Source organism: Nomascus leucogenys, chromosome 23 (genome assembly GCF_006542625.1).
Source record: "Nomascus leucogenys isolate Asia chromosome 23, Asia_NLE_v1, whole genome shotgun sequence".
Taxonomy (NCBI): Eukaryota; Metazoa; Chordata; class Mammalia; order Primates; family Hylobatidae; genus Nomascus; species Nomascus leucogenys.
Window position 1 is genome coordinate 22,043,181 of NC_044403.1, and position 27,269 is coordinate 22,070,449.

Below are 27,269 nucleotides of genomic sequence, written 5' to 3' on the forward strand. Positions count from 1 at the left end.
GTTGAAATCTGAGAGAACACTGCATTCTCAGTAGAGTCTTGGTTTACTCAGAGGGACCCGAGTGGTTAAACAGGACATGGTGTTGGTTATATGAACTGAAACTTCATGGCCAGAACTCTACAGGGAAGGCGAGTGTGGATCCATATTTCTTGATTTCTTCCTCTCTATTTGCTGTGAGGATACACTTTCTCATAGGAACCTGAAGCTCTTAGTGTAGAGTTGTCATTGGCGCCATGTTGATCCGTTACCATGGAGATCACTCCAGTAACATACAAACCTGCCACCAGTCCAGACACACAAGTATCTCATTCTGACTCCCAGAAGGGTTTCTCTACCCCCACTCCCACCAGTTTAAAGTTTATCTCTGCTGAGATTTAGCTCCAAAGTATTTAGAGTTTGACTTTTAAATATCATTAAAAGTATGACTACTCAGACAAAGTGGGAGATACTGCAAAGGTGTCTCAAGATTTTAAAGCAACAAAGTTGACACACAGCAATGGCTCCCTAGGTTAGAGTTACAGACTTCGTTCTTACATTAGCTGACCAAAGAAACAAAATTATAGTGTGGAGTGGGACACCACTGAAATCACTGCCTACCCTACCTCTTATTGATATCTGCAATGCACTATTTACACAATATCTTGCTTATCACAGTAAGCTGTAAAATGTGAAAGCACTGCTCAGTGTTAATCCCTACAAAGTCCTGCTATGTTTTCAGACACTGGCGTTCCTATATATGGCAGGTCAATGGCAATGCTGTCACAACCAGGCTCTAATGGGAGAGACAAATAGACTAGATGTTGGTCACAAGTTAAAGCATGTCAAAATCACTACGCAAGTCCATTGGCTCAACCATGAGGGTGCCACAGAGCCATTGCACAGGCATTTTTCTTTCTTTTAAGAGATGAGGTCTTGCTGTGTTGTTCAGGCTGGAGTGTAGTGGCACAATCATGGCTCACTGCAGCCTTGAGCTCATGGGATCAAGCAATCCTCCTGCCTCAGCCTCCTGAATAACTGGGACCACAGGCACATGCTGTTACTTACTCATTAGCCGTGACTTATTCTTTATTCACAGAAGTCAAAAAGGCATTCTTTCTCAAGCATCAAAAAGGCTACATTTGTGCATGCGTCCCTGACACCTTTCTAGAAGAAGGTTTATTTTAATTTCCTCTAAATCCTAAGGTTATTGGAAGATAAGTAGAGGATGGGAAGGAGGAAGGGCCTAACAAAACAAGTCTAGCATCCGGTTGACAGTGGCTAGATATGTCCCTCTCTGTCAGGAATTCCAGAAGTCACAGAAGGAAGGCTGCAACCTACATACTTATGTTCAGAACCCCCAGGCTTCAGGATGGGCCTGGATCACATGGGGACAGAAAGTTATCTGGTTTCCTTTAGCACGGGCACAGGCAACTCGGCATCCAGTAAGCGTGAGGTAAGTGAAGGAGGGGGAACTTCCTTCCTCTGAATGCCCATCCTGAAACCCGGGCCACGGCCTCAGTCACACGGAGTCTTGGTGGTGCAGAGAAACTGTCAGGCACATGAGAAGGCACTGTCACCTCCCAATATCCAAGGCAAGGCCTGATGGTCTACTGGGGATCTCAAGGCCAAGGAGGCTTGTTCCTTTTCCCCAGAGCTGTTTCCTTGCATTTTCCTGATTATCAGCACCTGTGTCTGAAGAGCAACGGCTATGAAGATGCTATAACTCAAACTTACTTATGAGCAACTTTCTACTTTTTTTTGATTGAAAGGAAAGGATGGTGAATTCCATCCACCTGTCAGTCATCTTGCCCCAGTGAGAGCCTGTTCAGCCTGTGACTCCTCTGTCTGTACCATCCTCCTCTTATCCTGTTCTTCTCCCTTGCTACCTGCCCAAGGGCACAGGTAAGAGACACACCTGGGGAGTCACAGCTCTGGGCTTCAGGAGAGCGCACGCCTGTTCTGAAGACAGCTCTTATTCCAAATAAGAGCTACCTGCCTTCTTACTTCCAAACGAAGTAAATAATCAACCCCTCAATGGCTTCTACCTTCCCGCACTTCCTCACCGGAGGAGCGAAGGGGCATGTTACAGTCTAGATCTGGTCACAGCATTTCAAGAATATTTTCTTTTTTTGTACCTTAAGCTCAAATGGGGAAGATGAAGGAAAATAATTTTTTAAAAGACCCCACTGGCTGCTATAGGCCAATGAAAGATTAAAGTGAAAGATTAAATTTCTCTGCAGGAAAAATGACACCATTTCTCCCCTTACTATGAACTCGAAATGACACCTACATAGTATTTTGCTACACGTGCCAAAGAATAACTTAGTACTGTGAGTCTTTTATAATTAGGTACCATCAAAATCGTTTTTTTTTTTCTTCTCAGATTTTCTTCTGGATGTTATCTGTGTTTTAAATAGAAGTGAATTTTAAGAAACATTTTGGCCTTGATTGAAAAATAGTTTCGAAAGTCCATATTCTCCAGGGAAGAAAAATGAGATTAACAATGAGAATGAGGAAGATAAGTACATTCTGGAACTATCTATGCCCAAATAAGTGAAAAATAATAAAACTCTGGACTTCAGCAACAGGACATACACTAAAAGCTTATGTGTACAGAGGAAAGCTAATAAAATCAAACACAGAAGCAAGAACAGATGTATGTTCTGTGAAGAGTTATGTAAGTTTTAGATATTTACCTCCTGTAATTCCCACTCTACTGGGCACAGTAGGTGCTCAATAAATACTGGTTTTGATAATTATTATTCAAGTTTTTTCTTTCTTATTCTGAGTTCCTTCCTTGCTTATCTTTGTACCAGCACTGAGCATACGGGTTCTTCAATCAATCCTTGTTAAATAGAACAAGATTTGAATTTTCTTCAGAACAAGCCCAAGCAGCCACAAATGATATTTCCAAGGAATTTCACAAGGAGAAAGAGGCAGTCAGGTGCTGGCCACCTTCTTTATGTAGCTGGAATGTGGTAGGCAGATTTCTGTCCTAATACGCAAGGTGTGGACAGAGCTGGCCAGTGGGGTTCCAGGCCAAGTTGGCCCCAGGATGAACTAGAACAGGCTCTCTTTCAGAGGCAAGGGCAAGGGTGATGTTTGCTCAGTTTATCACCCAGGTATATTATTTTTCACAATGGAAAGTTGCAGGCTTTTTTGCCATTTCGAGAGTATGCGGACTATGAGGTAAATTTTGTTTCTTTTTGCAGCCCTGGTACGGGTTGGACTTCGGTTCTAAGCATGAGGTCAATTTAACAGCAGTCAAAACAGTAGGGGTGAACTGAGGGGATAAAGAACACAGGCTTTGGATCAGGCAGACATGAGTTCAAATTCTGGCTCTGCTACCAGCCAGTTCTGTGGCCTTGACCCAATTACTTACCATCTCTAAGCCCTAGTTTCTGTATGTGTAAAGCAAAGATACTATCAGCTACCTGCCAGGCTTGTTGGCAGAATACAATTAATGAGGCAATTTATTAAAGCACTAGTAACACATAGTACACACCCAGTAAACTGTGACTTTCCACATGGTATCTAAGTTATCTGGTACCTTGGTTTTCTCCAATCAAAAAGGGTGCTTAGAAGACAGTTTGAGGCAAAATTGCTAATAGTTCTTTACTAATACAAACAGAAAGATAGAGGAACAATAATGCAGCAGTCCTAAAACTACGTATCAGCACATTAAAAGAAAAATCAAATTAGCAGAACCAGACAACACTGGGACTGTACCATGGAAGCCCGTTTGGACAAGGAGAACCATAATGGGAATGGCTTAAATGAGCACCATTTGGAAACATCCTGAGTGTCTCCTGGAGCAACTGGGAGGAAGTAAACCAAAGCCCCAAGAGAACCTTCTCTTGAGCAAACTCACGTTCAACCCATAATCCTAGTCATTTTGATGTCAGCATTCAGAGACCCCCTCAAAACAAGTTGCCATAGATGACATATCTGGCAAGCACGCATTTTTCCTGTTTACATCAGTATACTTATAAAAAAAGTGTAGCTTTTTCATGCAATCTTCATCAGACAAGCTGTTATACTATGAATATTTCTTCCCTACTTTTTAGAATAAATCCTATAAACAGCTGCTAAAGGCAAAAACCTCTTAAAACTGATTATACAATGTTAGAGTTGGACAGAGTTTATTAAAGTTATAGAGTTTGATTTCTCCCAATTTTACAGATGAGCAACTGAGGCTCATCAAGTTTAAACAGTTTATACCAAGTCACAGGCAACTGAGTGACAGCCAGGATTGAACTCTGGCCTCCTGGCCCCAAGTCCAGTATTCTTTCTGCTATACCATGTGGCCACCTGAAACTTTCCACTTGTTTATTTTCCCCCACAGAGCCCAGCCATGCTGCACACATAGAAAACTTCTATTAAATATTTGCCAAATTGATCTACAAATTCTACAATTCTGCTGTCTTAGCCTAATACTGCATTTCAGTCTCCAAAGATCCCAATAGTGGTTTAATAAGAAGTGTGAAAGCTTTAGAGGAATTCACAAAGTGCCTCTGAAATCAGAATCTAATTTCCTCACAACGATGTGAAAAAGGTATGACTGTACCCATTTTAGAGATAAGGAAACTGAGGCTGGGAGGTTCAGTGACTTGTTCAAGGTTACATTGCTGGTTGTATATTGCTAGAGCTGGCCCTTCAATTTAGACAACTGATTCCAAAGCCTGTGCCTTTTTTATTTCATTAACTTAAGCCTAATTAATAATGACTGTTCTCATGCCCCAAACGATACTGCCATCCTTCTTTCTCCTAGCCTGCTCCATTAAAGAAAGAAATTTAGTTCCTAAGGCATCATCATGTCAATTTCAGAAACAAAACAAAGCACAACATGCAGGCTAATGGAACTGAAGAAAATGACATGTTCAGGTACAAGAATATCGTCCGCTCAGCACAGAGCCCTATTTCCTTCAACAAAGCAAAGAATTCTGACCCAGCTCCCAAGACCGGAATAGCACTTACATTTACTGCCTTCGAGATTTTAAAGGCCGGCCTGAGGAAATGGCTGCATTCTCCCCTGACTGCCCTCCCCCACCCCATTGCTTTATGTCAAAAGGGGAAGGAAAGAGGTCATTTCTGTGTCTTGGCAGCATGGGGCTGTCACATAACCTATAAGGCCTCCATGCAGGTCAGGGATGGGCGAAGCCACAAAGCAAGGGAGCAAGAAACAGGCTCCCGGCCTGGCTGCCGGCTGCTCTCGAGAGCTGTTCAAGATGGAGCTGGTGGCAGCTAATGGCGGGGGTGGGAGGAAGGGAGCATGAAGAAGGCTGTGAAGAAAGGTGTGGGGGGACGGATATAATCCGGCATACAGAAACCTGTCAGGATGGGATTTATTTTTGTTCTGTGAGGGAGTATAATAGGGCTTTGCCTGCACTCTCAATAGCTGTTTTGAAGTGAACCCGGCTGGTATGTCTTTAATTTGTCATTTCATTATGAAACTGTTTCCCTTCCAAGAAGCCTTCAAGTCAGGAAGCTCTGTCTGCCCACACAGGAAATTCCTTTGCTTCAACTTCCCCAAAAAGGAAATTTCCCTCAGAAGTGAGCCCAGCATATGCCTTTGAGCAGAGCTGCTTCAAGAAACTTTGGCAGCTGAGTCCTGAAAACACCCCTGGCTTTCTGCTGCTGCTGGGATGTGTGGATAAACAGTTCAGCTGTCACCCAGCAAGTGGGGACCCCACCGAAACTGACCCTGGCCCACCCCTTCCTCCCTCTTCTTCATTCTCCCGTGCCCTTGCCCTTCATCACCTCCGGTGAGCCGCCAAGAGTTTTAACTCTGCGAGAGGCAACCAGTACCTGCGGCTTTCATGAAGAAATAAGCATACCTGCATCACACAGACGCTCACACACACCACAGGACTGTCCCAGGACAGTCTCAGCACAAGGCACCTACTTTTGTTTCCCCCTCAGTCTCATACACAAACTTGAGACTTCTGGCAGAAAGGCTGCAGCATTTCAAATGAAGAGGGCACAGGAAAATAAAATGACAAATCATAGTTCCTAAAGCACGTATGTGACCACCCTTTTATCCAGGGTGGTGGTTTTTTTTTCCCATGCACGCTTCCCCAGTGAGGATTTTAAGTAAAACAAGGAAGGGGGAGATATCTCAAACCACAGCCTTATAAAAATTAATCTCTCAGACATATTGTGAATGGCTAAGTGGTGAGAGCCCACAGCAGCTGTGCTGAAGTGAATAAGATACAGTATTTTATGAAGCTTCTTAGCAAAGAGGCATTAGCAGGAAACTGCCAGATTCACAGTTAAGTTTTTAATTTTCCATTTAAAAATCACTTCATTTAAAAAAAAAAAAGTGGTGAAAAGGAAACAATACAGAGACCTAAAGCACAGAAAGAGGGAATGGTACTGAACTTGAGACTGCCTATCAAGTGGTGGGGACCAAGAGAGACGCAGATAGATGAGGATCTAAGACGGCCCTGGACTTTCACTCTGCAATTAGATTGCACTGGAATGGTAGGGGGATGAGGTCTGATCTTATTACACTATGTATGTGCCAGGGCTCTGAAAGGGATAGTATTTACCAGGAGACAGAGCAAGGGACTAGGGAGAGTCATATAGCTCGCTAAAATCTGGATATATATATATATAAACCCTGAAGCTTTGGGTTGTGGTAGATGTTTTCTGTGGGGTAGCTTTAGATTTTTATTTTAGTGAGTTATTCTGTTTTTCTAAAATTTGTGAAGCTTTAACCACAGTCGCATCTCAAAGCGGAACTCAACGCTATTTTTCACGTTCTTAAAGTGAAGAGATTAGGCAATAGGGCTTTGGCTTCTACTGGAAGGCAAGGTGTAGACTGGATGGACCTGTCTCCCACCTACCACCTCTGTGACTCTGGCCAAGTTCCTTTTCCTCTTTAAGTTTGACTTTTCATCAGTAAGATGAGGATAATAAAACCCAGTTCACAGGACTGCCTAGAGGGTTAAATGATACAATACATGTGAAAAGCGCCTACCACAAGCACTCAATAAATGGAAGTTATTATTCCACATGGAGAACTACAAAGGATCTTTCCCCCAAATTCTGCATACCTCCTTGTCACACACACATAGGCCACCCAGCTCTGGTAGCTCCTTCCCCAAGGGTCAAGATTTTCCTGACCACTCACTTCAGCTCCAGACTTGGATTACCATGCCCTTTATACATCAGCAAGATCTTGGCATTATGATCAAACGTGATCATCCCCGAAGTAAAGACATTTAGTGAGAATGGTTGAAAGGCTTAAGGATTCAGATTTATACTCCCAAATTCACTACTCCTGTCAAAGAAATGCAGATGACTTGGCACATTCTCAAATCGCCAGTCTACTAGAGGAGACCTGACCTTGTTTGGCCAAGACTGGTGCTGGCAATGTCTCGAGACCAATGGCCACGCACAGTAAGTAGCAGACTGCTCATCCTGGCCTCAAAGCTTCAGGCTCACAATGTTTTGTCTAAATCAGGAGGCCTGGATTTTCCATCTAGTTTTCCGTCTGTCTTATCCACAGAGAAGGCCAGCCCTAAGCAAAATTATAGTGCCTATTTCCAACTCTACCCCCTCCGTGCTGGCCACGGTCCTTCCACTTCAAAAGATTCAAGAGATCTGATAAGCTAATTTTCATTAAGATATTAGGGACTTGAGGTATTAATTATCTCTCTCCGTAACTATCTGCTGCCATAACGATTTACTCTTAAAAGTGGAGCTATGTGGAAATAATACCTGATCCAAAAGGAATGTCTCAACAGTGGAATTTCAGGCACCCTGGTCATTCATCGTGGGAGTTATTTATGTTCAAAGCACTCTAAATCATTGCAACTGGGTGACCACATTCCCTGCTTAAGTATAACATTCACCCGTTCACAGGCAACTATAAGCCCTCTGTCCTGGGTCCAAAGTGATGCTATCCGAACAACAAAGGTTTTAGAAGGCAGCCACTTTCTGAATCTCAATACTCCTTTAGCAAACAAAGAAGTACCAGACATGAGAGAGCTACACAGCGTCTGCACAGTGCCAATGCTACAATACCCAGTTGTATTTCAAGTTCTTTCCCCCGATCACTGGGGTAGCAGGAATCATCACAGTAGTAGGAATAATCACAGAAGTTTTGTGAAGCAGGTATCTGGAAAACAGCTATGAGACGATCCCAAAGAAAGCACATCCGTGCACACACACTTTGATTCATCTGAAGTAAAAATTTTTCTCTAAGAATCAAAAGAAAAGCTTGTTTTCTTTCACAGGGTCCAAAATCTATTTGATCAAAAACAAATTTTACATCTTTTTAGGTTTTTGTGGGTCTCTGAAGCTCCCAGCTCCCCTCAGCACTTGGTCGGGGCATTCCAGTAGTTTCGTTTATAACCCATGAGTCTCAAGTGAAGAAAACCTCTCTCAGGGAATTCCTACTTTTGTGTTCCTAAAAGACCTTTAATAAAACCCCAGAGATCTGGGTGAATATTTGAATCATGGCCAGATTTTAGGGTCAGCAAGAGCCCCAAGAAAAATGCTTCACAGAGTTGTCAGCAGGGGAACGAGAACTGTGTCTATTCAGAGGGGACTTTGTGAGGTGGCTTCACTACCACCTCATAGGAGAAGTGAAAGGAGTCAGTGTGGGAGCTGAGGAGTTCAAGAACAAGGGCATGAATGAATCAGAATGAAAAAGGAAAGCAGTTTCTCCCCGACTTTGTTCACATCTAGTGGGAAACCATGGCTAAGAGAGATGAACCTTCCGACCCATCCGAATAACAGATTTGGGAACCTGCACCACCTTAGGGTTCCTTCCTGAAGCAAGGCATGCGAGGAGGAGGAGGAAGGAGAGTCATTTTATGTCCTCAAGAGGGCTGGCACCAAATCACTTACTCATATTTGTTTCTCTACAAAGTTCCTGATGTTGGTGACTTAAGAGCTACTTAAGGAGAAAAAATAAAACCCCTCATCAGCTTTGGTCACGAATCACTGCTGCTTTGGGCGAGTCTTTTCTCCCTAATCTTACACCCCCTTTTCACAGCCCATGGCAATGAGTAGATGATTCCAGCAACTAGTTGAGGGCCTCTATTTAGAAATAGTTTCCTTGGGTGTGAGTTTTCATGCCCAGGGGATGGTATAAGTGTCACAGATTCTCTCTGCTGGCTGAGGCGGATGGAAATGTACTTTCAAGCTCAGCATCAAAGCCTTCACTTTAGAAGCTGAAAGCCTTCATTCCCTTGCCAACTGTGCTTTTTTTCTCCCATAATTAATTAATGCAGTATTAATTGTGCATGTGCTACGGAGCCGGCTAAGGGAGGATAGTGTGGCCTATTCACGCAGATCAGCTGGCTCTGTAAAGCCTAAAACCCAGTGGATACCATCTCCAGAGGGAGAAAAACACAGACTGAAATTTTTTACAGGTTACAGGAAAGGCAAACACACCTTAAGTTGCAGAGGGGATTCCCGCTCATCACACAGTTGGGGTCAAGTAGATAGTTAGCAGAAGCCACACCTGTGCATGTTGCATGGGGCAAAGGGCCAAGCCACAGACAATTCTCAGGCCAGAAAGGGGGCTATGAGAACAGGGGAGCAGGCCTGTGATCTGGCTGTAAGGTCCTGGGAGCCAGCATAAGGCAAGAGTGGGGACGACAGTCTTTAGAAGCCCTGCAAGGCCTAGGAGCTGGCACCAGTTCTCATCCCACAAAAGCATTAACCCGATTTCAATCACAGGAACCATAGGGAAATGCTCAACAGAGCTGGGTGTTGGATTTCCCTATTTCCTTGCAGGAGGGCTTCCTCCCAAAACAATCACAGGTAAAACGGAGGACCATTTCCTGTGTCATTAAAGGACCACCATCTGCACTAAAATTTGGTGTTGAGTCTTAAAAATCAAGTGAATGATCATGAAATCTGGCATTTACAGATAATGTTCCACCGTTGATACCCCTTGTGTTTCTCTTCTGGAATAAGAAAACAATGCGATGATTGAGTTGGGGAGAACTTAGGAATCATATACCCAGGCCATTTCACTTTGCAGATGTGGAAACCACAGTCCCGGGAGATGGAATGCACTGCTGGGATGACCCAAGTAATCAGCCACGTAGAACCAGAGCTCAGGGAACTGACCCCTACAAGAGCATGCTCTCTGCCCTCTTACCCTGTTGTAGAGTGCTCTGGCACACATGCCATGTGGGTAAACTAAGGCATCAAACGTCAGGCAATTTTTCTGAAGTGTGTTGGCTTAACACAAATTATCAGGAAGTTCAGTGTTTTAAGGGGTAAACCCAGTAATACTACCTTCATTCAATCACAGCATCTTTCTTACTGTTTAATAACCATCTGTGAGGTAGGTCATCTCTTTAAAAAAGATGGAAAATAATAGACAAGAAACCTCTTTTTACTTCATTTAATTTTGTTTCTAATATTCCAGAATTTATACATATACCTGAGAATATCTGGCAGATAACAGTGTGCATACAGGATTGGATATGGAAATTTACCTTCCTTCAAGTTCAAAAGATAATTTGGTTTACAGCTCTGATTTTATCCATCTGGCCCTCTTGTCAGTAATTTATATTATGCTTAAAAATTGAAAAAAAAAATCAGCCTGCTAGCTTGGATATTCTCCTTCTAACCAATAGATAGAATGAAACAACTTTCATTTGCTCCTCAGACTTTTAAAGAGTAATAGGGTGAAGTGGAAAAGAAAAGTCTGGGTTTTGGAATTAGATGTGGATTCAAATTGGGGCTCCCCCACTTTCTCTTTGTGTGACCTCGGGCAAGTGGTTTACCACTTCTGAGCCTCAGGTATAATATCTACTGTGCAGTGTTTGTTATTATTCAGAATAATATATATGAAGCATATACATATATACACACATATATATAATAGTAGTGATCATCATTTCTTCTTCCACAGAACAATGCCATAGAGATTCTCTAGAGTGGCTTTATGATATTAAACACAGTTGACCTCAGAGTGGCTCCTAAGGAGAAACACAGGCTCCTGTGAGCTGGCAGGTAGGGTACAATGACCAAAAAACTAAAAGCTCATTTGCAAAGATGAGCTACTTCTGGAAAACAAATGGGTAATAAAATCCTAACAATGATACTTCTCAATCGGAGCTCCAAAAATTGCTGGATACCCCTATAATTTTTAAGATGGTGCTATTCAACACCCTAAAACTTCTTCTAGGTGCTTTTAAAACAGAATTGTTACATCTTCCCTTACAAACCTTCACCCTCCTCAGTGAACCATTTTAGTTAGTAGCCCCATCCCAAAAGTAGAGAATTTAGCCTCAGCTGACCTGGTAAAATAGGGTATTCCCTGCACAGCCCTGTGCAGTCAACTCTCCCTTCTAGCTATCCAATCCTCATCCACCCCACATCTACAGCTCTTTATCCATTATCCGTACCCACAATCTGCATTTCTACTACTGGAATCTTACAGCCCCATTTGAGAGCTACTGGTATCCATGATCTGCTGGAAGCAGAAATGGAGACCAATGTTGAAAGAATGGGGTTTTGTCCACACACCCAAGATGGAGGCAGTAAATATTGCGGCAGTGTAACTAATTATACTTGGGAATTTATAGTCGGCACGTGGCCAGAGCCAGGGCCAGTTTAAATCTCTCAAGTCCTGCTCTACCCCGCCTTCAGAAGAGATCAGAAAAATGAACCACAAAACACTCACACATGGTACAGGCAACTGAGAATCAGAATCCACCCATGGCAACAGCAAAAGCAGCAACATCTAAACGTTCCAGCTAACGTTTACCTCTGATGAACTTGTCAAGGTCATCCTGCCGGAAACCCCAAAAGTCTGCGTTACTGATGTGGTGTAACTCACGCATGAAGCAAAATGGGAGAAAATATCAGTTATTCGAGAATGGAAACTACTATATTTGTATATACTCAGCTCAACCAATGCTTTCTGATAATAAGAGGAGGTGAGAAGTAACTTAGAGAAGCACGGTTCAAGCCGACACACTGAACCTTTATCGCACCTGCCAGAAAGTGTTAGGCAGATATATGTAAGGGTGACCATTCATGGACAGGAACTCCTCAATCTGCGGAAACCCAACGAGACAAGAGAAAGACCACAGACGTATAGAGGGTTGGGAAAATCCAAGAGGAAGCAACTGACAGAAAAAAAGAAGAAATGGAAATAAAGTTTCTGATTTCCTGTTGTTGTTCAAGTTTCATAAAATGGACTGGTTCTCATCGTCTTTTATTTTTTAAAGGGTTCTCTTAGTCTGCTATAACCTTTCAGTGTTGAGTCTGGAATAGAGCTGGGCATCTCTGGGCTCACATAAATAACGCAGAGCACCAGGTAGGGACAACCCATTGTCAACAGTTTCCAAATGTCTACTTCAGAACTCCGAGGAAAGGGAGAGCCCGTGACACTAATGAGGGGCCGTGCCATCTTCATCCTCCCCTCCCCATCCCCCACAGCGAAACCAGGGCCACTTTGTCAGAGCTGATGCTGGAGGAACTGCCTTAAATGTACACAGAGCTCACTGCATGAAATGTGAAGTGAAAGAAAAGGTCAGTAAACCTCTGGTTATACATTTTTTTTTCTTAAAAAAAAAAAAAGACATCTATAAATAGCTGCATTTATTGAAGCTGCTTCCTTATCAGGAAGCATGGAGCTAGGAATTAACGTCTGCCTGCATCGGAAATTCTTTCAGACAGCAAACCCAAAAAGGAAATTTCCCTTCCAAAGCATCCTGGCTGTTCTGCTGTGGGCTGTTTTTGCTCTTCAAGCTGTTTGAAGCAGCTAACCAGGGCCCTCGTACAGCCACATGTGCCGTGGGGAAAGTAGAAAGCCTTCAAGCATTTGAATGTAAAAAGTGAAGGCACCCAAAAGAAGGCTTAAGGGGGAACAAAGCAGAAAATGCTAGTGGCTGGTCGGCTTTGTTAGAAGTCATTACTGCTTTGTAAGACACTGACAGAGAATTAAATCTCTTCTCCTTGTCCTTGTCTCAACTCTGCTGGTGATATCACTGCACGTCACAGGCAGCTGTGAGGAGAGGCCATTTTTGGAACACTGATGTGATAGCAAAGGACAGGGGAGGACTTGATAGGTATTAGAAGAGTGGGGAAGGCTGAAGAAGGAGACTCACAGATTCAGGCGAGACTGGGAAGAAAGTTCCAGACTGAGGGAGAGATGTGTGGGCAGGAAAAGGTCCTGGGATGGAGTGCCCTAGAGCAAAACTGAGCCCCTGGAAACCACAGGGGATCGTTTGAAAGCAAAGCTTATTTCCATTGTGACTTAGGAAGATTAGTCTCAATAATACACAGACAGAACCCTAGGTCCTTTCTTTAATGAAACACACAGACAACGACATGCCTGTTTCCCTTGGCTCCTGCATGGGGAAGCCACCTCCTCAACAGGCTATTCACCATAACCAGAAACAGAAGTGGAGCTTTGGTGAGCTACCTGGCCACTGCAGGCCAGGCACTATGCCAGGTGCTATACATAAATGAGCTCTGATACTTCTAAGAAGCCCTCATTAGTAGGTGTCATTAGAAACTTGAGTCTTAGAGAGGTTAAATCATCTCTCTAATAGAAAGAGCCAACTCTGAAATTCAAGTCCATTCACGTCTATCCATACCCAAGCCCTTTCTATTACCATGGTTTTTTATTTGGAGACTTCCAAAAGCAATGAGACCCTGCTGCTCCTAGAAGGGCGCCCCTAGCAAAATGCTGGGGAATTGGGTACTGGATTGAGCCCACTCTCAGAGCTGGGCCATCAGGCATTCTGGTTGCAGGGAGAAATTCAACTCTAACCTGAGCTCACAAGAGAACAAACGCGGAGGCAGCAGGACTGGTGAACAAAACCAGAATAAACTATCCACAAGGACAGGCTATTATCCTGATGCCTCTCCCTCATCCTATTGAGAGGGAGAAGCCAGTGTGCTGGGGATTCAACACAACTTCATGATTAGGTGGCATCACTAGAACCACACTGGTCCCAGTCCCTGCACCTGTGGCCGCCCAGACTTCAGCGGTCAGCAGTGACTCTACTTTCAAGTCCATGAAACTCTTTATGTCATTATGTTTTCTCCTAAAAAAGCTGAAAGGTGGTTTCAAGAAGTAGAAATCACATTCGGCCTTTCACATGCTGTGTGAACCTGGACAATCCAGTTGACCTATCGGAGCCATGGTCAGCTCATCAAACAGAATCAATAGCACCTACTTCAAGGACTGCTGTACAATTAAGTGAGACAATAAGTCTGAGCGCATCTTGTTATGTATAAAAATATAAAATAATAACGATGATTATGTTCAGTTCCCAATTTTGCCTCTTTTTTTTTGGGAACAAACATAATGTGAAAGCATATAAAATTGTTGCTCTACCCAATTAGAAAAGAGAGGCACTGCATCCCTTCTCACTATGCTGGTTCTAATATAGCTGTGCCTGTCACGTGGCTGTCTTAAACTCAGTTACTCTGCTGAGAAGGCAAAACAGCCGAGTGGGTGAGCAGCGAGGTAACGTTTCCAAAGGAAGGCATTAAATTAAATTATTAAACACACACAAGCAGTAGTAATGTAAGAATTTTGAAAGGTTCACAAGGAAAGGAAAGAGAGCCAAGGGACTATTTCTGGTGTTCTGACTCCAGAAAACGCCGAGCAGCTATTATGGCTATTTATTAACCCTCAACATCATAAACCCTAACCCTATTAAATATGATGAATGAGTCCTACGGTCCGATTTTTAAATATCATTCACAGGGATTTTAAAAGGCCAAATGGACACTACAAAATGCAAACTCTGCGGGGAAATGGCACAATGTCAACTAAATGTGAATTGATCATGTTTAAAAGAAATTTAAAATAACGACATTTAATTATTTAAATTCTGCCCCATCAATCTGAACTATACTTATATTGTTATCGTAAGGCGGGGCCTGAGCATCACTGCCTGAGGCCCAGTGTTTCATAAGGTAAGCCTCTGCCAATCAGCAGGCTGGCAGCACCTCGTGAGGTGCTTTAACTGCCCCCTTCAGCAGCCACTCGCCCATGAGTTTAGAAAAAGGGCAGCCTTTGGGTAGACAAATCAGAAAACATCCCTCCCTTGCGAGACTACAAGTCCCCTGGTGAGAACTGGGCAAAGGTATCCTTTGCTCCCAGCAACAGCCCTTCTCTGCGTAGAGTCAAGAGTGATCTTGCCTGGGCACCCTTGGGGGTCCTTGGTCTTTCAAGTGTTTTCAAGCTACAGTGAAAGGCTTATGTTCCTTTAAAGAATGGAACTTTTTTTTTCCCACCTGTCTACTGTAATTGTACTTCGGCTCTTCTACCCTCAAGCTTAAAAAAAAATTCAGTACCCTTTATGGAAGAAGAGGAAGAAGAAAAAATGATGCCCTTTCTAGCCTCTCAACAAACATACTTGTGTTTGCTCTCCCGGTGAGCAGGGGAGTTCTGCTGTAGGACTGTTGAAGGGCACTGTCCTGGTAATCTGGGCAGTGAGTCAGAGCAGGATGGCATGGTCTGGCCTTTCTTCCCTGGGCTCTCCTCTTGCACTCTGCCCAGGCTGCTTTGCCAGTCCTTTTCAAATCCTCCCTAATCAGCACTTAACACTTTACTCCATTTATCACTTTGCTTTTATCACTGGCAAATAAAAGGAAAAGGCATCACTCTCTACTTCTCAATAACTTGCTCATTTGTCATGCTGTGTCTTCAGTTGGGGTCTAGCTCTGTGTTTGCAGAATAAAATGGTGAGAAACTCTCTGTATGAGAACCTTAAATATTATGATCTCTGTTCCCCTTAACCCCCACCCACAAGAATGTTTGTTGATTTAAGAATGAAAGAAGAGAAAGGAAGAATTAAGGGAGAGGATTTATCTGGTAATCAATGGAAAACGGTGAAAAGAACCCACTTCGAGGCATACCAATCTGATGAGTATCTCTTTAAAATAAGCAGCTAAAAGCGCCTTCGACTTAGCAATACCATAAATGTCCCGCTGTTGTCTTAGCTTTGAGATTCTTCCCCGTACTTTCCATGAGCATTCCACTGGGAATTGTCTGGAATCCCAGATTAAAACAGCAATAACCCAATTCCCTGGTTAGAATATTTATTTTCTTTTAGGTTTGGAAACTCAGCTGGGATGCATCTTTAAGTGTGTGGCACAGCTTCAGTCATCGTAGGGGCTATATGCTTCTCTCAAACAGGATGACAAGCAGCGGAATCCTAAAACAGGAGCAGGAGGACAGAAGCTCAGCCTCATTTGGAAAGTCCCAGCTGAGGGCAAACAGCAAAAGCCTGGGAACCTCCACTTCCAGAGGATCCAATACAGATGTCAGAACCAATGGTGTCACAATAGGTCTCATGCAGATTACCAAGGAGAGGTATATAAAGTTAGACTGCCATAGAGTAGGCATTCAGGCAAAATCATTACCATAACCTGAATCCATAGTCTAACTACTGATGAAATGGCAAGGTTTCCAGGAATGTGCTGCAGTTCTATATTTTATAGCTATCTATGTGGGGATCCATCCATCCTCCGAAGGGTGATATGCAAACCATTCAACAACAGAGAGAACAGACAGACCAGCAATTAGAACAGATTCCAGCCATAAACCAACGCTACGGCCACATCAGTGAACACTGGCTAAGTGTCAACCCTGAATTCATCCATCCATCCATCCATCCATCCATCCAAAAAATATTTACTAAACACATACTTTTTGGTGGTAGAGTGGATATAAGATCCTAGGCTCTGGAGTCAGCCAGAACTGAGTTTGAGTCTTGACTCTATCTCTTACTGGTTCTGTGATCGGCCTTAAAAAATTACTTAAATTGTCTAAGCCCTTATGTGTGACACGGAGATAGAAAGAAGACCTAACTTACAGGTATTGTGAGAATGAATTAAAAGAATTCCTGTAAAGGACTTCACACAGTGGCTGCTACAGGGTAATCCCGTGATAAATATTAGCTATTATGGTTGTGTGCTAGGCACACAGAAGGCGCTACCAAAATGCTGATAAGCAGCACAGACACGGCTCAATAAGGAAACTGTCTACTCAAGAAAAAATTCAAGTGTTATATGGAAGAAACAATTCAAAGCAAGGAGAATGATGCCTCAGATGAGAATCATAGTATTTTAAAGTTAGGAAGGCTGTTAAACATTTTCTTGTCCACACATAGTATTGTACGCTAGGAGAACTAAGTTAAATTACCCACAGTCGAACAGCAGAACTAGCTAAAAGTTAAGATCTCCTGACCTCCAGTTCGGTGTGTTTGTTTGCTTTCTTATTTGTTTTGTCAGGATAACATCTCGTGGAAGATAGTTAAGGAGCTTCCATACGTCAAGGCATCCAGAAGTGAACCAGGAGCGAGGGCCCCCTTGGGGGATGTTGCAATATATAAGAATAAAACGTTATGAAAGAAATCTCAGCCTGTTTGTGATGAGTGTTTGATACTGTTTTTTTCTCTGTGCTAGAATTTCAGTTCCACAAGAGCAGGGGAGTTTTTTTCTGCTTTGTTCATTTCTACACCCCCAGGACACAGAACAGTGCCGGGCACAGCACAGGCAATCAATAACTATTTGCGAGATGAATAAATGAATGAATTAGGTAGCAGAAGTGTTCTGCCTGCATGGCATGAGTATGTTCCATCCTGAGGCGAATATTTCTGAAGTGAATCTATCGGTCACAGGATGACTTCTGGAGGAAAATTTCCTATCATTTGGCTGCTGTTTCTTTTCCAGTTGTGTCTGCTCCCATGGTGCCATAACATTCCAGTTTCCTAAGAACACTGCTGTTCCCAGCCATGACCCTGGCACCTTTACAGTTCGAACCTCCTTAAAAGCAGAGGAAAAGATGGTAGAGTAGGGCTGTGTCCTTTACTTCCCTGCCCAAATGAAGCAGAAATGTCTTGACCATAGTAGGCAGCAACTTCGTAAATACTGACGGATGCAGCAAGCTGCAGGAGGGAAAGGATTCTCATGCCCCCAACTGCTCGCAAACATCCCAACAACCGTCTGCCCTGTGGGGCAGAAGGCATAAGCCAGCAGTGTTCCCCCAGGAACCCCTGTATCACAGTCATCTGATTCCCTGAATTACCAGAGAGAGAAAGGAAGAACCTGCATCCTCTGTCTCCTATTCTCTGCATTCAGAAAGCAACCTTCTGAGGAGGGTGGAACAGGAGGAGAAGAACCTGGGAGCATCACCCTGCTGGACAGAGATGGTGGGCAAGACCGTGCCACCATTTAAGTCACTGGAAGGGCCAAGGTGACCCCCAAGTGTCCTCTATAACCTAGTCTTGTGCCCTCAGGATAATATTCAAGGCAGAGAAGCTGGCATTTTCTTGGACACTGTGAAGAGGGTGGGAATCCGATGATTCAGTCTCTCCAGCTGCCCCAATCCTGTTTTATCACCTGAGCTGGGTGGCAGTATGAGAAAGGCGGACAAAAAGGACACAGCAGGTGTTAACGGCTTTGGAGGCCAGTATCAGCAGCACAGGTGTGTGAGCCCCAAACCTCTGCCAAGTTGCAGCTGAGGATTGAGACGGGGAAGTGGTAGGCCAAGGGGTAGAGATGATTTGGGAGAGAAAGGTGGAACCACTACAGACTGCAGCTGCTGAGGCAAAGCAAGCACAAGAGAAGCAAGAGAGGGTGGAGGAGAAGCAAAGAGGAGGCAAGAGAGAGGACCTCTGCAGGCCTAGAAAACGAAGGGAAGAAAAGTAGCCAGCACAGACAGGGAGGGGAGGGAGGGCCCTGGAAAGAAAGGAAAAGTGCACAGCTTAAAAACAAAGCAAGAGTGAGTCTCACTCAGAAACTGAGCAAAATTTAGGACCAAAGAAAATATGAAAGTTGAGTAAGCATGAATTTGAGATACAGATAAACTTTGCACACACACAAATCATCTTGTCTACTAGGAGATTTAGTTGGCTCTGCCATATACTGCATATTTCCAGGTTTCTTGTTTTTTTAACATGTCACAGTCAGGGAAGAAATGAATACACTGAGAAACAGGGAACAGGAACCTCAAACTTTTCAAAGGTGTTTGGGGGTAGGGGAGTGTGAAAGATTCCAAAGCAGCGTGGCGAAGTCCTGTGAAAACCACCTCAGAGCTTGCCCCTCTCTGGCCTGGAGCCCACTGCCTGCCACCCCCGCCCCACACCATCAATCGTCTGTCCCTCTTGGGTCACGAACACTCACGCAGGTGCGCAGGCAGGCGGATCGAGTCTTCCTCCATCCTGAGAGCTCGAGGCACTGGAACATGAAGTGGCGTCGAGGAAGCGTAACTCGGCACTGGGCTCTCTGGAGGTGTATATGAAATTCGTTCCTGCTGTTAAAAATAAGGGCAGGAAGAGGGGAGGGGGAGAGAGACAATGAAAGCTTGGAATGGAGGTGCAAGACCATCTGGGGGTGGGGAGCAAAAGGGAGGTGGGGCATGGGCAGTACCAGCTTCCCAAGCAATCCAGCTTACTCTTTCGGTAGAGACACTGTATACAGTTGTCTTTCAGATGCCTAGCCTTGGGGCTATATAACAAAACTCTGTCATCGTTGAAAACAGCCTTTACTTTGGACTCATGTCAATAGGTGTACACCCTGTGGTTTGTACAAGTAAAAAGGAGGGACAAAAGGGAACAAAAAATATGTCCAAGAGAATGGCTTAAAGACAACTTTGTAAAAAATGACTTGCCCAAGTCACATAATTAATGCCATCACTATATTAAAGCCATGTTTTCTCTTCTGTAGCAATATCCCCAGCTTCAAATCAAAGTATGATTCTAGATTCAATTCCATAGAGAGTGAAGTGATCAAGTAAAGTGACAGCTTCAAAGATAAGTTCTAGATTTAGAACTTAAATCCACAAGGAAGATTTTTCTATTGTCCACCTATCTCACTATACAACAACCACAACCAAAAATATCCAACGTCTAATTTTTTCCTTCATTGCAAGGAATTATCTGCAACAGTAATGAGTATCTCCTTCTTCCTTCATTCTCCATCTCAGAATCGATATTTCCTTTCCCTCTGAAGTATTTCATAGTTCATTCAAAGAACTATCTGAATTTAAAAGAAGTACTGTTTGACCCCTTATCAACTATCAAAGGGTGGGGTGGGAGAGCTTCCGTGGATCCTCAATTTGAATTCAAACAAGCAGTGTTTGCTAGATCAATTAAAACAAACTAGATGGGGTGAGAAGGATTACTGTGAGTTTTAAGTTAAAATACCGCAAATAATGGCAAGAAACCCACTATTGGGTTCGGCAAAACGCAGTGCAATTTGTAGCTTAGATCAACATACCAACTAGGTTGACTTGCAGTCCATATGTAAACATAGCTTCAGGAGTGTCTGTGGTTTAACTGGGCAATGTAAAATGGAACACACAACATCCAAAAATATGGTGGAAAGACCAGTAAGATGCCAATATGAAAATAAAACTCAAGAGCAAAAGAAAATCGTACATTTAAGTAAAGGGAAGGCAGTGTTTACGTTTTGGAAAGATAGTTCTTTTAACATTTTACATCTCATCAAATGTGCAAAGGGAAGTGGCGGAGTCCTCGGCCTATAACCAAATTAAAGCTTCTCCTCTGCTCATAGCCTAGAAAGTTTGGTGGTTGTGGTAGGAAGTTTTGATTTTAAATGAATATATACATATTGTTATAATTTCCGAATGGAATTGCTATGCCTTCCCTAAGGCACCCACCAGAAGCAAGTAGGGCATTGGAATATTTCTGTTTAAACATACATCCTGAAGTTTCTTGGTGAATTTCTTAATGAAGGGCAGGCACATAGATCCCAGGTTTCATTTCTGTGTCAATTAAGATGTCCTGTAAAAAGTCACCCAGAGGCAAAACTTTCAACTGCACTTTTCTTGAACTTTCGCAGGCATCACACGTATTTTGAGAAACTTTAACTTAAGGATAGGTTATACTTTTTGGTGTTTGGTTTGGGGTGGTTTGGGATGAACAAAGAAAACAAAAAACCCACACATATAGGAAACAAAATCTGTTCAGAGGCTTTTAAAGGTGAGGTGGGCTTCTGAGCATTTCAAACAGTCTGTTTTTTGAATTTAACAAATTCTGCATACTCTTCAACTCTTGTCTGACACCCCCCAAATCCCACTATATGTCTAGATATCTACTGTTAACTTTATTCTCGGAAATAGCTTTCTGTTTTGTTAGGGTTTTTGCAGAAGTGAAACTTGGTGAAGAAAACATCGGGCAGCCAAAGGGTCTTCAAATGGTGCTGCATGAGTGCAAGAAAAAAACAAGACAGCATTTCGAAATTCAATGACTCTTCTTTCCCTTGAAGCAAAGAGAAACTCACAAGACACCCTGGCTAGTCCATGAGAGCGAGGCTGCCTCATTCCCGCCTCCCCCAACTCCACCAAGGCAAGCTGGGAGAAACCCAGCCCTCCACGCTGACCGGACTTCATTTCTTAGGAACTCCATCTCCAGCCAACTGACAAAAGAGTCTGGCTAGCTATTACCCTGAAAGTGTATATACTGTGATTTACTAAATTGTCATTGCTTTGGACCTTCCTTTCACTGTGCTCTCTTTAAAAGTAACCCCTTGGTGTGCTTTCACTTCTACATGGTTCCCTGACCTTACGCTGAAACACCACACTTCTGCACCTGCTCTGCGATCTGACGCCATCCCCCGCAAACCCCGTCCAAACAATTTTAGATGGAGACAACTGCTATTTCATGATGAAAACTTATAAAGGGAAGGCCAGAGATGAAGAGACTGTGGCCCACTGATCTCCTCACATTCCTGATGACGGTTTCTGTTCAGCTGGAGGACAGTTTTCCACACCATAAGCTCTTTTTCAAAGGCTCAATGAAGAGACTTGTCAGCAACAAGAAAGGTTACCTTGACCAAGACGGACAAATGCACAATGTGCTTCTAGGGCCCCAAGCACTCTTCTAGCAGCCATGGCACACTTAAGGTAACTCTGGGCTTAGTGGCTGCAGAGCACTCGGGGACCCCAAAAGGATGCTGTACAGTGAGTGGGCTCTGTTCCAAGGAGAACAAAACACACTCTTGGGAATCCCACACTACAGAGACTCCTTTTGTTTCTCTTTTTGTGAATCTCTAGGGTGACTCTCGCAGTCCTCATTTTTTACTCGATTGCAATAACCGGGGACTTAACGTCTACCGTGGCACATCAGCGGACTATCAGCAATTGGAAAAATTCAGCAAATACCACTATCTCAGATGGAGACATCTAGACAGAGAAGCTTAAGGACACTAACATCTAATTTCCCAAATAAAGGGAACCTCTTTACTCTCACAACTGCTTCTCTGGTCCGACCCCAACAAAGGAGGGGGTGGTGGTGAGAGTCCCAGCTTACAGCTCACCTACCTCTAAAGCAAACTGTCAGACAGATGAAAACCAGAGGCGCTTTCTTTTAACATTATGGGGAGTAGGGGTGTGTGTGTGTGTGTGTGTGTGTGTGTGTGTGTGTAGGGGGGATAACGATTTTCCCAAGAGGATTATAACCGCTGCTCTAATTAAATTAAAATGCTACAGACACTGATATTAATGTATTCAAGTGTTGTAGGGGGATAAACTGCTGGTGGAGGTCAATGATGTGACTCAGAACGCCGTGATGTGGTTACATTATTGTTTAGATGCCGTAAAAAATAAAACACGCTGCTCTCAAATTTGCAGGTACAACCTATCAAGCCAACCAGCTGAACAAAAGGGAAGCACTGCAATTTCTGAGGCCAATTGTAATACCTATGAGCAGGTTGTCAAGGAGGCAGCATAAAGTGCTGGGAAGAGAAAATAAGGCAGAAAACTGTGGTAGGCAAGAGTTGAAATGTAAATTTCACTAACCATTATAGAAAGCTTTTATAAAAAATGGAGTATGGAGTAGGATTGTCTCTTGAAAGCGTAAGGACTGAAGCCAAAATGAGCTATGTTCCCTCTCCCATTCCTCCCCTAGCCATGAAGGGCCAATGAAGGGTACCCATCTAATTCTGCTCATTTTTAAACTGAATGCTTAGGAGCCCGTGACTTCCCTGTAAAACAGGCGTATACAGTTTGTGCCCAGTAGGAGAATGGCATTTCTCCACGTTCCCCCACCCCCACCCTCAGGTTGCATATTACAGAAGAGTCAAAAAATGAATATTATTACCAAAAGGTCTTTCCTCTTCAAAATTATTCAATATAAAGCTTCCATAAATCACAGGGATCCCCTAGCACATTTACACATTTATTATTATACCCTCTGAAAAGGCTGAGGGGTTGGGAAACTTAGAGCCTACTGCTAACTAAATATTAACATTCTGGAAATAAAGCATTTTTGGAATTAATTAAAACAGAAATAAAATTGGTTGTGCTTGCAAAAAGATGGTTTGCAGGTAATTTCAAAGATTTCTCTGCTGCAGAACTGAGATGTCCTTGATACAGAAACTTTTCCTGGAAATTGTCCCTATCCCCATTATAAATGCCAGGACTGCCCCCAGTGATGGCTTCTGAAGCCTAGGTTGAAAGTCCTGAGGAGGAAGAGTGTCATGGACACAGGATGGTGGTCATTTCCCCACAGCTAGGGTAAAAATGCCACAGGCACGCTTTCATCCCATTGCACTTCGGTGTCCCATCACTGTGAAGAAACCTGCAACCCAGATAAGATGGAAAACAGCAGGCACCAGCGACAAGAGTGGTCATGGCAGCAATATTCAGTATTTTGAGAGAAGGATCTCTTTTCCACCCTGCAGGTGTTTAGAAAAGCTGCCTGAGAAAGCTGATGCTTGTACCATTGTCAACTTCTACAGATTCAACAAAAGAAATCTCTCCTATGGGAAGCTATTTATTGAAATTTACTAAAGTGAAGTCTGAATACACAATTATTTAAGTACACTCTTCTAGCTGCAAAAATAATTCAAGTGGTGGTGATGTTGGCTTTCATTAAGTAAGCTTTTATTAACAAGCTATAGACACATTAACAAAAAATTGAATATGCTGATATTTGAGCTCTAGAGTTTTCTAGGTTTCTGCCACCAGGAAAGCACAGATATACACAAGAACCTAAAGTAATGCACTCTTGAAAGTCGACATTTTTTCACTTGAAAAAAGCTACTGAATATTTTGTCCACTCCAAAATTCAGTGAGATAAACTTAAAAGAATTTGAGAGAAGATGCAAATGCCAGTCTTCTTTTCTAAATACACTGTACACATAGCCACAGAGAGTAACATTTTTGGAATCTCCCCAGAAAGAAACAGCATACCCTAGCATCTCGGCTAGAAAGAACACCACAGAGACTCAAATACAAATTTTGAAGTAGCAAAATCCACATCCACCAAATCACAGAAGTGAAGTTCATGATTTCTTTTCATCCAGAGAGTTACCAGAAGATGGTTTAGACATCCAAGATGGTTTAGGGGCCCAAGTTGGCTTTCTTCTTGGTGTCCAGTGTCCCCCCTGCCCTGAAAGCAACATCCTTCTGGATGCCGAGTCATTACATTTTTACAAGCCAAATGGTGTTTGGCTCTCAACATTCATCTTGCAGAATACATACCAGTACTTCCAAGGAAAAAAAAATGAGTATACCCTGTGAAAATGAGGATGCATGGGAACTATACTCCTGGCATCTGAAGTCTCCTCCCTAGGTTACCCAGATGGCCCACTCAGCCCTTGGGGAGAGGGTGCGCCGGACAAATCGAACTCAATGTTGATGTGGGGATCTTCCAAGGACCCCGCTTCACCAGTCTAAAGGAGTGCCCTTTCTCTAGTTTATGAGGATGTGAGATATTCAGATTCCTGTTTAGAACTGTTTAGAACTGAAATTGTCCCTTTCTTCTGCCTTTCTGGATGGTTACATCCTAAAATCAGAAGGCAGTATATTGCTTCTGTCAAACAGATACAATTAAGTCAAAGCATCTTAATTCTTCCTCTTACCTACACCTGTATTATCTTTGCATAGTGAGATTAAAAAAAAAAAAAGAGCATTAGCAATAAGCCCGGCAATCAAACATCTCTGTAAAAGGTCATTGAGTTTTTTTTCTCTCTATGATTAAGAAATACTTCAGCATTCATCAAGTGTCAACTATGAGGCTAGGCCTATATCAGGCATTACAAATTATGCAATCATACGTCCTAGAATTTCCAGGATGGTCTCAATATTTAAAGTTCTGTGTCCTTTTACCCATAAATACATATGGGTAGTTATATACAAATACTTAACACCTCTAAGAACACGTGTCACAATTTTAGCTGGAATATACAGTCACTGCCACAATCAGGAAGGAGAGCTAGCATTAAGTGAGCACGTGGTATGTGTTCCTACGGAGTCTTTATTTTATTTGAGCCTCACAATGACCCTGCAAGGAAGGCATCGTTATCTCCATTCCACAATGAGGAAACTGACTTGAAAACCGCAGTTCCAGTCACCAGCTCAGGAGATGGTGTGGCTGGTATTTGGGTGCAGACTGATCTAACTTTACTTCTCTGAACTGCTTCATAATGCCAACCAGTCAACAATGACTTCACAATGGGGAATTCCAAGAGACAGGTTCGAGCTTGTAAAAATCATAGCAGTCTTGGAATATTTTGTTGCTCTGCATCCTCACTCCTCACAGAATTCCAGCAGAATTCTTGAGGGTGACTCAACAGAGCTGCCTAAGCCAAGGCACCCACCTTCTTATGCATGTTGCTTATCCTATGGGTAGCACAGACTGAGGGGTAAACGCATTCAGCTGACGGAAGGGGACTCTATCTGATGTATGAGAAAAGTTCTCGTGGCAGGACCTCTGAGCAGGAGTAGCCATTCGAATTTATCTAGGGATCTACATTAACCATGGGACACAATCAGTAGGACCAAGAGGGCATTTCCAGGTTGCTTATGCAAATGATAACTTGGCCTTGACTAGAAATCTCATTGGTCATTTTTGAGTAAAAACGTATTACTTTCTATCCTAACATTGTCTTCAACAACAACAGAAGACTTTTCCCTTATTCTTATCCACTAATCCAAGAGCAGCAAATCTAAAAGTACAGGTGAGATAAATAGAAGCAGTAAGGAGGCAAGAAGCCTGCCAACATCTATTTGGTGCCTATAGTGGGCAGATCTCTACACCAAGAAGGAGCTGAGTCTGCCCCCAGAAATCACAGTGGCCACAGTCCAAGCAAGACCTCTCCAATGGCTCAAAGATGCACATTCCCAAGAGGGGAATGGATGAAGGCATTAAGGATACATGTGGCCTGTGGGGGAAAAAAGATTTAAAATCTTCTCGGAGATGTCTTCAAATATAGGAAGGACAAGTCTAAGAGAGACTCAAGGCTTGCTCTTGTAGTAGCAGAGGGCAGAGCCAGCAACAGATACCGATGCACTAGAAGGAAGGCCTTTCGAACATTGAAGTCTCCAGATATGTGGGCGATTTACTGTTCTCCTAAAGCTGACTTAACACTGAGGCTGAAAATTACTCTAAAACAGGTTCTTGCACTGGGAAGGAGCTGGAGTAGGAGAACTTAAAGGTTCCTTACAACTGCAAGATGCTAGTTCTATACAATCTTATCTCCCCTGGTAAGTCAGAGCTTATAAATGACAGTGTGGGTAGAACGGCTCCAAATAAAACATGGACACCACAGTCCCCTTCTTTATCAATTAGTTCCCTATGCCCCCTCACAGGATCCTAGGGTTCTACTGAATATAATTAGAAAAAGCACTAGTTTCTAGAATTAGGAGCAATTTCTTTAAAAACAAGCACCAAAGCAAAAAACTCAAATCGATTTCTTTATTGTTCCCATTTTAAAACATTTTAATTAAGATACTTTCCACTCTTGAGATGCCATGAAATTCTTTTTTTTTTTCCTGAATTTCCTTAGATATTTCTAACATGGATAATTAGCAGAAACTAAAGCTGTGATTCCTTGTCATGTCAGGCTGTGGTTACCAGGGAAGTCTGTGAAGGTGGCCCAGTTCATGTGGCTGGAACCCAGTGCGGATGTACACGCAGGCAAAGCTACAAGCTTGGAACCTGCATGGGAAAATTTAAATCACACCATTCTGCAGCCCCAGGCTATGCCTCTAATCCCTGCCATGATATAGAGGATTGCCTTTGCTCAAAGCAGAGATTAGATGAGCGTAGCAACACACATCACCACTCCTGGAAACGCCATAAAAGTGCATGCCCTACTAACAGCAGGTCAGCAGCATCACTTCAGCATAAGAAAGGTGGTGTGACTTTAGACAGAACCGTCAGGTGTCACCTCTGGGGAAGAAATAAAGTCTTCCTGTTGAATTTATCCAGCAATGCCTCTAGGCTTGTGATCCACCTTTTGAAAGAGGGTCCCTAATCCTTTCTTCCGAGTTCTAACAGCAGAAGAAACAGATACTTAATTTAACAGCAGCTTGT

General features: G+C 43.1%; 1 protein-coding gene across 1 annotated transcript in view; it reads right to left on the reverse strand.

The window, feature by feature from the left end:
- Positions 1-27,269, reverse strand: part of ETV6 (ETS variant transcription factor 6) — a 253,212-nt gene that overhangs the window by 130,463 nt on the left and 95,480 nt on the right. Inside the window, exon 2 of the mRNA XM_012502492.2 lies at positions 19,111-19,240. Coding sequence (XP_012357946.1) covers positions 19,111-19,240 — 130 coding nt within the window. The remainder of the gene's footprint in view (positions 1-19,110; positions 19,241-27,269) is intronic.